General features: G+C 39.0%; 1 protein-coding gene across 1 annotated transcript in view; it reads right to left on the bottom strand.

The window, feature by feature from the left end:
• Positions 1-12,814, bottom strand: part of LOC126455722 (dynein axonemal heavy chain 3) — a 1,249,696-nt gene that overhangs the window by 640,663 nt on the left and 596,219 nt on the right. Inside the window, exons 33-34 of the mRNA XM_050091491.1 lie at positions 12,061-12,336; positions 6,968-7,082 (exon numbers count right to left, since the gene is read on the bottom strand). Of these exons, the coding sequence (XP_049947448.1) occupies positions 6,968-7,082; positions 12,061-12,336 (391 nt within the window). The remainder of the gene's footprint in view (positions 1-6,967; positions 7,083-12,060; positions 12,337-12,814) is intronic.

Raw genomic sequence — 12,814 nt, 5'->3', positions numbered from 1 at the left:
ATATAATGCATGCACCAGATACCATCCATTCAAGATTGGAATGTCGTAGAGACCAATGATCTTATTTGTTTGATTGCTTTCTGTAGGACACTACCCTAAATCGGATATATACAACAATATTTCTGACATTAAGTGTCTAGTTAATTAATAACATATATATAAAAAACAAGGATGCTGTAACTTACCAAATGAGAAAGCACTGGTATGTTGATAGACACAATAAAAAACACAAACACACACCCAAATATTCAAGCTTTCGCAACCCAACGTTGCTTCATCAGGAAAGAGGGAAGGAGAGGGAAAGACGAAAGGATGTGGTTTTTAAGGGAGAGGGTAAGGAGTCATTCCAATCCCGGGAGCGGAAAGACTTGACTTAGGGGGAAAAAAGGACAGGTATACAGTCACACACACACACACACACACACACACACACACCTATCCATCCGCACATATACAGACACAGGCAGACATATGTAAATGCAAAGAGGTTGGGCAGAGATGTCAGTCAAGGTGTAAGTACAGAGGCAAAGATGTTGTTGAATGACAGATGAGGTACAAGGGGCGGCAACTTGAAATTAGCAGAGGTTGTGGCCTGGTGGGTAACAGGAGGAGAGAATATATTGAAGGGCAAGTTCCCATCTCCGGAGTTCTGATAGGTTGGGTCAGTGGGAAGTATCCAGATAACCCGGACGGTGTAACACTGTGCCAAGATGTGCTGGCCGTGCACCAAGGCCTGTTTAGCCACAGGGTGATTCTCATTACCAACAAACACTGTCTGCCTGTGTCCGTTCATGCGAAGGGACTGTTTGTTGCTGGTCATTCCTACATAGAACGCTTCAGTGTAGGCATGTCAGTTGGTAAATCACTTGGGTAATTTCACACGTGGCTCTGCCTTTGATCATGTACACCTTCCGGGTTACAGGACTGGAGTAGGTGGTGGTGGGAGGGTGCATTGGACAGGTTTTACACCGGGGGCGTTTACAAGAGTAGGAGCAGAGGGTAAGGAAGGTGGTTTAGGGATTTCATAGGGATGAACAAAGAGGTTACAAAGGTTAGGTGGACGACGGAAAGACACTCTTGGTGGAGTGGGGAGGATTTTATGAAGGATGGATCTCATTTCAGGGCAGGATTTGAGGAAGTTGTATCCCTGCTGGAGAGCCACATTCAGAGTCTGATCCAGTCCCGGAAAGTATCATGTCACAAGTGGGGCACTGTTGGGGTTCTTCTGTGGGAGGTTCTGGGTTTGAGGGAATGAGGAAGTGGCTCTAGCTATTTGCTTCTGTACCAGGTCGGGAGTGTAGTTGTGGGATGCGAAAACTGTTTTCAGGTTATTGGTGTAATGGTTCAGGGAGTCGGGACTGGAAAAGATTCGTTTGCCACGAAGACCTAAGCTGTAGGGAAGGGACCGTTTGATATGGAATGGGTGGCATCTGTCATAATGGAGGTACTGTTGATTGTTAGTGGGTTTGATATGGCGGATGTGCGAAGCTGGCCATTGGACAGATGGAGGACAATGTCGAGGAAAGTGGCATGGGATTTGGAGTAGGACCAGGTAAATCTGATGGAACCAAAGGAGTTGAGGTTGGAGAGGAAATTTTGGAGTTCTTCTTCACTGTGAGTCCAGATCATGAAGATGTCATCAACAAATCTGTACCAAACTTTGGGTTGGCAGGCTTGGGTAACCAAGAAGGCTTCCTCTAAGCAACCCATAAATAGGTTGGCGTACAAGGGGGCCATCCTGGTACCCATGGCTGTTCCCTTTAATTGTTGGTATGTCTGGCCTTCAAAAGTGAAGAAGTTGTGGGTTACGATGAAGATGGCTAAGGTAATGAGGAAAGAGGTTTTAGGTAGAGCAGCAGGTGATCGGCGTAAAAGGAAGTGCTCCATCAGCGTGAGGCCCTGGATGTGCGGGATATTTGTGTATAAGAAAGTGGCACCAATGGTTACAAGGATGGTTTCTGGGGGTAACAGATTGGGTAAGGATTCCAGGCATTCGAGAAAGTGGTTGGTGTCTTTGATGAAGGATGGGAGACTGCATGTAATGGGCTGAAGGTGTTGATCTACGTAGGCAGAGATATGTTCTGTGGGGGCTTGGTAACCATCTACAATCGGGCGGCCAGGATGTTTGGGTTTGTGAATTTTAGGAAGAAGGTAGAAGGTAGGGGTGCGGGATGTCGGTGGGGTCAGGAGGTTGATGGAGTCAGGTGAAAGGTTTCGTAGGGGGCCTAAGGTACTGAGGATTCCTTGAAGCTCTGCCTGGACATCAGGAATGGGATTACCTTGGCAAACTTTGTATGTAGTGTTGTCTGAAAGCTGACGCAGTCCCTCAACCACCTACTCCCGACGATCAAATACCATGGTCGTGGAACCCTTGTCAGCCAGAAGAAAGACGATGGATCGGTCAGTCTTCAGATCACGGATAGCGTGGGCTTCAGCTGCGTTGATGTTGGGAGTAGGATTAAGGTTTTTCAAGAAAGACTGTGAGGCAAGGCTGGAAGTGAGAAATTCCTGGAAGGTTTGGAGAGGGTGATTTTGAGGATTTTGGTGGGTCCCGCTGTGACGGAGGATGGAACTGTTCCAGGCAGGGTTCAATTTGGATAGTGTCTTGGGAAGTTGGATGATTAGGGGTAGGATTAGGATTATTTTTCTTTGTGGCAAAGTGATATTTCCAGCAGAGACGATGAGTGTAGGACAGTAAATGTTTGACGAGGGATGTTTGGTTGAATCTGGGAGTAGGGCTGAAGATGAGGCCTTTGGATAGGACAGAGGTCTCGGATTGGGAGACAGGTTTCGAGGAAAGGTTAACTACTGAATTGGGGTGTTGTTGTTCCAGATTGTGTTGATTAGAATTTTGAGGTTTTGGGGGCAGGGGAGCTGGATGTGGGTCATCAGCATTGCCAAAGCTCTCCAAAATTGGAACAGCATCCCAGGTTTGCACATAATGGGGATATCCTGTCTGTACTTCAGGCACAGGTTATCTATAGATTTGATGGAATTAAGTTTTCATGAAAACATAAGCATCTCAACTTTATCTCCGATAACAATACAAGCTGAAGCATAGAATTCAAATCTGTGCCACAACCAGGACTTGAACTAGCTCAGCACGCAGTTGTGCTACCTGTAGGCCTCCAGGAAAACATAATTCCATCAGAAATAAAATATGTTCTTTTGACTATGATGTGCTGTGCAATTATGTGTGTTCTCTGTCATGCTCAAAAGAAGATCAGCACATACAATCATAATTTCTATTGCTCATTTTCCCTTCTGAAACTTGACACTGTACTTTTCTGCTCTCTCTCTCTCTCTCTCTTTGTCTCTCTCTCTCTCTCTCTCTCTCTCTCCTGCCCCCCTCCTCCACCACCAGCGCCCCCAGGCACCCCCCCCCCCCTCCCCGAGTTGTATGACACCTCCCACAGATTAATTAAGTCACTAATTAAAATTTTCAAATATTTACCATCACGTAAAATAATTGTTAATATGGCACTTGTACTCATAAGTCAGTTATTTACAATGCAGATGCACAAAGTAATTCCACAAATTTTTCTAAATTCATAGATTACCACATTTATTGTCCACCAAAACTGTATCAGTACTTATGACCTATTCTAAGCAGCATAATTTTACCTATCTGTCTTTAAAATCATTGTATAGTACAAGAAATAACCATTTGTTCAAATGCCTGTCTTTAAAAAGTTGGATGTCACTCAAAGTGAGTAGTCTGTGCCCAGTCCCAGTTGAGCTAACAAAGCATGTAACACCTATTCTCCCGATGTTTGATCATGTTATAGCTATGAGCATGAATATAGTTTGAATTGTCTCAGGGATAGTAGGAGGCTTGAATTGTCATTGTCTTTCAAATGAGCTATTGTTCAGTGTGGTGACCTTTAATAAAGTAATCTATGTGAACCATTGCAGTGTAATGTTATTTGACAGATTTCCACAAGCCAATATTGTATGTGAACCACGACATTTTATGTAAATGTGGACAGCACTTTGTGCCACACTTAATTATTTTGCTTAGTGCCTTGTTTGATCTACCTCTGGTTATTGTACAGTGCTTCATTAATGTGTGTTTTAATGACTTTGTGATTCATATGAAAAATTCTGCTAGATTCATATGAGAAATTCTCCCATTGAATTCTTAGTTATTTGTAAGTGGTGACCTGATTGCATGTGCTAATATTTCCACATAATAAGAAAACTGGTCCGACTGCAAACAGTATAACTCTGAGGCTAATTAAAATGTGTAGAGAAGTGCAACCTAAACTATGATGTTGAGTACCCCATCCCCAGCCCCTGCCAGCAGACACTATCAGATCCTAAATAAGTTGTTCAGCTCTAAATCAACAGACTGATGAGCTATCAAACAGGCACCAGAGGCTACAAAAATTAGGTTTGCACTTTACAACTAAAACAAAAAGCTGAAAACAGATGACAGTTAGAACAAGATAGATGTCAACATATACTAGCAAGGGGATTACATAAGCAGGAATGATGGCTACAAGGCCTAATACATATAGAAAAATAATCTTTTACAAGTGTTTTCTCCGGGCAGTATTGTTAACCTGTTTTCCATCAGTCTCTATAGCAGTTAATAACAACAATAAAGATAGGTATATATTAGTTTATCACATCTTTCTTGCCCATTCAGACCAGTTTCAAGTATCAGTGTGTGGTGTGCTGTCCGCCTGCTACCTCCAAGCAGGTGTGCTACACAGACACTTCTGGAGCACATTTTTATCTGTGTTTGCTCTTTCTGCTGTCTGTTACTACATTCCATTAAATTGAATATCACACCAGACTAATTTAGGAGTGCTCTTTTAAGCGAGCAGAAAAAATTCCAATTGTCTCAAAATCTAAAATATTCAACCCAACTAATCCAATAAGGAAAAGGATGGGGGGGGGGGGGATGAGGGAGGGGGGGATTATTACAGTTATACTTCGATTATTATCCTAGAAAGGGTCTTTTCCAGTATTGCTAAGACAGTCAGTATATGAAAACAGTGCTACTTATGCAACAGTATAATTCTTATTGAGATATTTCCAGCACTCTGCAGTTTCAATCACATTTGTGATTCCTCATTACCGCATTTACTTGAATCTAAGCCGCACTTTTTTTCCGGGTTTTTGTAACCCAAAAAACCGCTTGGGGCTTAGAATCGAGTGCAAAGTAAGCGGAAGGTCTGAAAAATGTTGGTAGGTGCCGCCACAACTAACTTCTGTCGTCGAATATATGTAGCGCTACACAGGCTTGCTTTGCAGGCACAAAGATAAGTACTGGCGCCAAAACCTCTGTGTCAGTAAATAAATTTAAAAAAAAAAGGTGGAAGACGAGCTTCTTTCTCCGCCCCGAGTTACGACCACTGCATTTTCGTACATTATCCAACGAAGTAAATACAAATTCCATATTGTTCATCTTCAAATGTAACAGCATTTCAATGTACTACAAAATTCCGACTGGCAAGACTGTTTGGGGTTTTTGTCAATATGGCCAACTCTACATTCTGAATTTTTTCCTACCTGTGAGAAGAGATGGTTGCTAATAGGAGCTTTTATGAATTGTGAATCACATCCAGTATTCTCTCACCATAAGAATAATACGAATATAAACATTTTGCCATGTATTCTTTTGTGTTTGCTGCTATCTCATTTAAATTCTGTCTGCCTAATAAACATCGAAACTAGAGTGATTCTTATGCCTAATAGTGATACAGTCAGAAATGAAGCACGGCAATTGACTAGATTTGGTTCTTGTTGATCATTATCAAAGAAAGCAGCAGTGTAAGTAACAACAAATAGCAGTCTCTTGCCATTGTTTCGCTAATGAGACAATTCCTCCCTCTTTTTTTTTTTTTTTTTTTTTTTTTTTTTTTTTTTTTTTTTTTTTTTTTTTTCGTTGTAAGCGGCGGTAGTGCGCAAAAAAGCAAGCCATGCCGTGAGCGGCGACAGGCCGTAAACACTCATTATCAGAATGCGACAAACAATGCATGACACAGTACAGTAATGCATTTTCAGCTTAGAGTGACGTAAACACCTATAACAATGAGATCAAAGAAAAATAAACAATGAATTCAAACCAGACGAAGCACATGAAAAAGGAAGGGTAGCCGCATAAATGCGGACGTAGTACCTGACGCATAGCAATGGCTACCTGGTAAAGCTTAACTGCTAAGCTTACGACTCGAACGAACTACTGTAGCTGTATCGTCATTCATTCGACCTAAATTGTGTTTCATATTAAAATGGACCAACTTTGTTTCAATTTGGAGGTGCGGCCTAAAACTTTTCTCTCCCCTTGAATTTCGAGTCTCAAATTTCAGGTGCGGCTTAGATTCGGGAAAATTTTTTTCCTTGATTCCGAATCTCATTTTCCAGGTGCGGCTTAGATTCGAGTGCGGCTTAGGTTCGAGTAAATACGGTAATCATGTGTGCACCTTTGTATGTCTGTAAACCTTTTAGTCTGTTTTGCTCTTTTTGTTGTCTGTTAATACATTTCTTTAAACTGACTATTACACTAGACTAATATTACACTGCTCTAATACAGAAGCAGAAAAGATCCTACTTGTATTTCAATCTAAAATTTTCAACCTGTGTTTTCCTCTTTTCAGCCAATAGATCCTACAATGGAGGAATTAAAAATACTAGTTTCTACCAGCCTACTTTCCTTAACAGCATCGGTCCATAAGCGTCAACTACTTCAGCATGGCATGTATAGCAATTAAACATAACAAATTTGGTTAATACTTAACAGATAACATTAACAGGAATAAATCAATCAATGCTCCTAAACTATTTGCAACTAGTGCTTCCAGTCAGGCAATTTGAGTTTTAAATCTATTTTTACTTCAGCTTAAGACCAGCCAATCTGCTTTTTGTTTTCCGATTATCATAATTCAAATAATAAGTACAATCTGTTTGTAGTTTAAATATACAAAATTTCTGTTTAGAAACTAAAATGAGTGAATACCTTTCAATGTAGATGCAAATCCCCACACCAGGCTAAAGAGAAAAATACACTGTAACCATTGAGTGCTCACTTTTTGTTCTCCTTCTAACAAGCTGCTGAATAATCTTGAAAATGACTGAAAAGGAATTAAGAAGCACTTAGAGGACACATTTTGTCAATAAAATTATGGACTGTATAGACAGCAATTAAGTTATTACTAAACCAGAACTTTTTGTATACCTTCTATCATTAGTAACATTATTATTAAGTAGTTCATTTTTACAGTAGCGTCAAACGGGGTGATTTCGGACAGTGGGGCGAATTCGGACAGTATGGCTTATTTGCTCTTTGCCACTGCATAGAAACAAGGAGTTACTTATTTTAACGTCCATGCACCACTTATTTTAAGTGCAAGATTGCATTTATCGATTTCCACAACTTTTATTTTGCATCAATTGTTTCCCTAGGTGAATAATTGATGAACAGTCTCAGTGTCAAAAATGCATGCATTATCGTAAAGTGGAAACTTTCTATTGTTGCACAGATCAGGACGTTATTGAAACTGTAATTGTTGATGCGCTCAGTAGCTAACAGTATTGAGACAATTTCTGTACAACTTTGTCGAGTTTCTCATGCAACATTACAAAATAATGACGCTTTTTGTAAAACTGTGTGGAGTGATTTCAGACAATGCCAAGAACATATAAGAGCAGGAAGGTTCTACAGTACGGTGTAATTATGACCCAGAACTTTTAGATAAAGCAGTTCGTGATATTCAGAGTGGTAAATTATCGTACAGAAAAGCGTGTGATTTGTATGGTATACCTAAATCAACCCTAAAAAATAAAGTGCAGGAAGCACATCCGAAAAAAAATGGGAGGACAGCCAGTGCTGAATAAAGAAGAAGAAGAAGAAATGTTAAGCAAGGTATCTTGAGGGTTGCACATTGGGGATTTCCCTTCACTAAACTGGATATTAGATATTTAGTTAAAGGCTACCTTGATAATTCTGGCCGAAAAGAGAAGAAATTTCATAATAATTTGCAAGGAGAAGAATAGGTGCATTTATTCCTCAAACGACAGTCAGAAGATCTTTCCATTCACTTAAGCGAAAATATTAAACGAGCTCAACAATGAGACTAAGATTTTTTCTCCAATATCAAGGCAAAGCTGGAAAATCTTCTACCTACCAACATGATCAACTATGATGAAACCAACATGTCAGATGATCCAGGTAAGCAGCAGATAATTACAAAATGAGGGAGTAAGCATGCTGAAAAAGTGATGGACTCATCAAAATCTAGTGTCTCAATGATGATGGCAGCTAGTGCTGACGGTAAACTGCTTCCTCATATGTCCTTTACAAATCAGATTATTTGAGGGACACATGGCAAGAAGGTGGACCCATTTCAATAGGAAAAAAGCGGATGGTTTGACCTCCCATTATTTGAAGCCTGGTTCTTTACAATTGCTTTGACCTATCTGAAGAGGCAAAACGGGCCAACAGTCATGATTGGAGACAACTTATCCAGTCACGTGTCTTTACGTGTCACTGAAGAGTGTGAGCGGAACAATATTTCATTCATTCTCCTTCCCCCCAATAGCAAGCACCTCCTCCAACTGCTCGTTGTAAGCTTCTTCAGGCCAATGAAAGCAGCGTGGCGAGCTTTATTAACTGATTGGAAGAAACACACTCGTGGGACCATTTCCAAGGATGCCTTCCTGTCTCTTCTGAAGCAGACACTGACTAAGCTTTTAGCAAACTCCAAGGAAAACATAAAGGGTGGTGGATTTCATGCCATGGGCCTAATCCCTTTTGATCTAGATCATGTCTTACACTTATTCGTAACACCGGGCTACCTTAAAATGTGTAAAATGTCACCAAAATCAAATAAAAAGCATGTAGAATTTTAAAAAGAGACAATGACTGTCCGAATTCACCCTCTATATACTGTAATTTCAGACAGAGATTTAAAAAACACGTGTCCGAAATCACACCAATCCATTGGGTGACTTTGGACACTTTATTTAAGTGCCTCAGATAAATATACCTACACATACACTTTCTGGTTCTGGGATATTTTATTCGTTAGACATATACCCTACCACTTCCATAACAATCAATTTAATCTAACAATATATTCGAAAGTTACAATCCAAATAACGACAAAACCGTCCGAAATCACCCCATTTGATGGTATTGCTGTTGGTGGATAATCACTGCCTTGAGACTGTAGATGTACTCATTTCAGTATTTTCTTTCCAAAGAAGTTACATTATTATTTCTTCTTCTTCTTCTTGCATAATTTTTCCATGTTGGAACAGGGTGGTGAAGGTTACAAATGAATTTGGCATGATTAATTTAAGGGGTGCCCTTCCTGTTGCCATACCATTACGCCCCCCCCCCCCCCCCCCCCCTCCAGGACAGAATATGTGCACCTCAAATGTCTGCACATAGTATTATTTACATGAAAGTAAAACCTCTTCAGCTGATGTTTAAATGTGTAACATTTTAAAATCATGGCCCACTGGAACCAGCACAAGACATCTTGTATTACTCAGCGGCACAGGCAGAAAGGCAATTAACCAGAAAGTCCTCTGAGCACTAACTGTAGCACCAATAAGAAAACATATGGTAGTCACAAAAACTTTTGAATTTAATTAGCCATTACCAACAACTAAGTCCAAGCCAAACAGGATACCAAGGAAATTACACTAGAAAAGTTGAAATAAATACAAATAAATCAATTTCCGGATCAGTCACTTGTTTATATTGCCATTACACATTTCAATGATTCACACTGTCATCTTCAGGTGGAGAATCTTTTATTTACATGGCTGATGTCACTGTAGAGTACATACATCTTTTCACAGTTGCACACCGAGGGCAATGTAGGTTATTTTGTGTCTTTTGCTAATGCTAAATAGTGTTGATTTATAAAAGACACTCCAGACATTAAAAAATGTGAATTTCTGACAGTGGATTGTAGTTACAGGGCTAGTAAGGTTGTAAAAGGTGTACGTACTGTTGCCTGATGTATCTCCTCTCCACTGCACATTATATTTACACTGTCATTTCAAAGAAGTTGCACATGTTACAGATATGTTTGTTTACATTGAATAATGAGATACAAGATTAAAAATTTTCTACAAATACAAATTTATCTGTTTTAAAAACATGAATGGGCATATGTATGACTTGAAATGAAAAACACATTTTTGCAGAAACCACCTTGTATCACTGTATTCCATGTAAAGAAACACATATGTATCATGTACAACTTCTTTGAAACAACAGTGTAAATGTAACATGTAGTGGAGAGAACATACATCAGGCAGCAGTATGCAGACCTTTTACAACTCTACCATCCCGTAAGTGCAATTTGCTTTCAGAAATTCACATTTTTTTAACCTATAAAGTGCCTTTCCTAAAACAACAATTTTTATCATTAGCAAAAGACACAAAATAACATACTATACACTGCTCTCAGTCTGTGACTGTAAAAAGACGTCTGTACTCTTCACCAACACAAGCCATGTAAGTAAACAATTCTTCATCTGAAGATGATGGTGTGAACCATTGATACACATAGTGGCAAAATAAGCAAGTGACTGATGAAACAACTGTTTTATTGGTATTGATCAACAGTTGCAGACCTCATAATACTATCCCTTATAGACAAAACATTCAGTTTAAGAAAGCCTAGGAAAAGTAGAAAAAGTAAGGTGTCTACTACAACTATAACATGAAATGGAAGCCATGGAGCTATGCGCAATGGCTCTGCAATCCTGTCAAACAGAAATGAGAGATAGGAAATCCTAACCATGGCTTGACAAGGACTGCTTTGATGAATGGCAGAAGACACTATCAGTACCACAGCAAGCCAAAATCACAACACAATAATGTGACCTGTCACTATATGCCAGCCAGAAGAGGTCATACATGACATTAATACATTTTTCTGCATAAGTGCAGAAAAAAAGCTAGATATTCATGCAGAAAAAAAGCTAGACATTGATAACAACACATTCAAAGTGACCCACTCCTAGCACTCAAAAAAACTAAGACTAAAAGCAATAAAAGGAATCTCAAAGGACTCACGGTCAAACAATTTTAAAGCCATCCTATGGTTCCAGCACAAGGAAGCTAAACAGTAAGAAGTTACACCTCTATGACAAGACAAGAAATATGCCAAGTGATAACAAATTCAAGACGCAAAAAGGTTTCTAGGCCAGACGGCATATATGTAGAACCATCAACGAATCCTATCCCACGATCTAAGATTAACAACTGCACGAGAACACAAAAAGTACTAGAACAATGAAGAACATCAGCAATCAAAATCTCAATGAAATAACATGCCAAATACTCACACAAAAATGCAACACTATCTGGAACCACTTCTACTCAACTGACATCATAATGTGAGAATAATGGAAACAGGCAAACTACGAACTCTGACATGTGGTAACATGATTGCAACACTTGTATTCCACAACAAGTTCCACCAAAACAAGAAATTCCACAAGCTACATCAACACTGCAAGTGTGAACTGCACAATGAGCGCTGTGAAGGATATCATGGGAAAGACTGCAGAAAAAACAACAATGTCGATAATAAAACTAGAACTGGACTAATGCAACTCAGTGTTGTATTTCTATCTGTATCTTTATTTGTACTTTCATTAATAATATTAAATTCATCTGAGAACGATTTGGTAATAAGTCACAACCAGTAAATTGTGTGAACTGAGGCAACCTGGTTTTTAAGTCTGTCAGCTGCTCATCACCTCAGCTACTGTGAGAGGTTTACCTTTACTCCTTCTAGCATTGGTATACCATGCAAGACTCTGCAGTACATGTTGCCTTGTTGTGTGCCTACAAATAACATCCTAATATGTTTAGAAATGTCCATAAACGACAACAATGACATTGGTAATTCTCAACAATAAGAACCTACATATACAGACTAATGCTAACAAACACAGCTATATTGTCAAGATAAAGAATATTATTCCAAAGAATAAGGAATGCATATGTGCAGTGGAAATAGACAAATATTCACTTTACATTGTACATAGCTATACCTGTCTGTCACATATTTTTATACTTACATGAAAAAGGTGTAGTTCACTTGTTTCGATAAACAGTTGGCATGATTCATGAAGGAAACTTAAGATGGGTGGCACAAGCCAATCAATGAGTTCATCCAACAGTTCTAATTGCACATCCAGGAGTTTTTCACGTAAAACATTTTCGTACGATGCTAGCAAAGCACGCCATCCCAGCTGATGTGGTTCTAAGTATATCATTCCACACCGGGAAACAGTTGCAGGAGATGCCTGTTCCAAGTCGGCAGGTTCAAAAATCAGGTTCATTTTGTTTGTCATCTGCAACATAATCACATAATCTCAAACTACATTTAAAAACAGAATATAACATTTTGTAAGGACTAGGAAAAATATGATCAAACTCTGTTTCAGCTACCAAAATCATAACACAAATTTTGCAGCAGAAAATACTACAACAAATTAAAATGAAAAACTCAAGGTTTTGAAAGCAATGATTAAATAAAGATAACTGTAAAATAAACATGTTTTGCTGAATATCCACAGAAATGAATAATATAGACCACTGTCACAACGTAAAATTATGAACACAGTTAATAATATACAGAAGATGCAATTTTATCCGGAATCTTTGGAAGTTGTTGAAACAATTAAGTGCATGTAGAAACTGGCGACTTCCAGACACATTTCTTATTTGTTAAGGAAACACATAGAGTTTAAATATGTACTCATCTGTGTACACATTCTCTTATGGATTTTATTTAATAATAATAATGATGATGATGATGATGATGATGAT

Source organism: Schistocerca serialis, chromosome 2 (assembly GCF_023864345.2).
Source record: "Schistocerca serialis cubense isolate TAMUIC-IGC-003099 chromosome 2, iqSchSeri2.2, whole genome shotgun sequence".
In the NCBI taxonomy this organism is placed as follows: domain Eukaryota; kingdom Metazoa; phylum Arthropoda; class Insecta; order Orthoptera; family Acrididae; genus Schistocerca; species Schistocerca serialis.
This window is presented reverse-complemented; position numbering and strand designations above follow the sequence as displayed.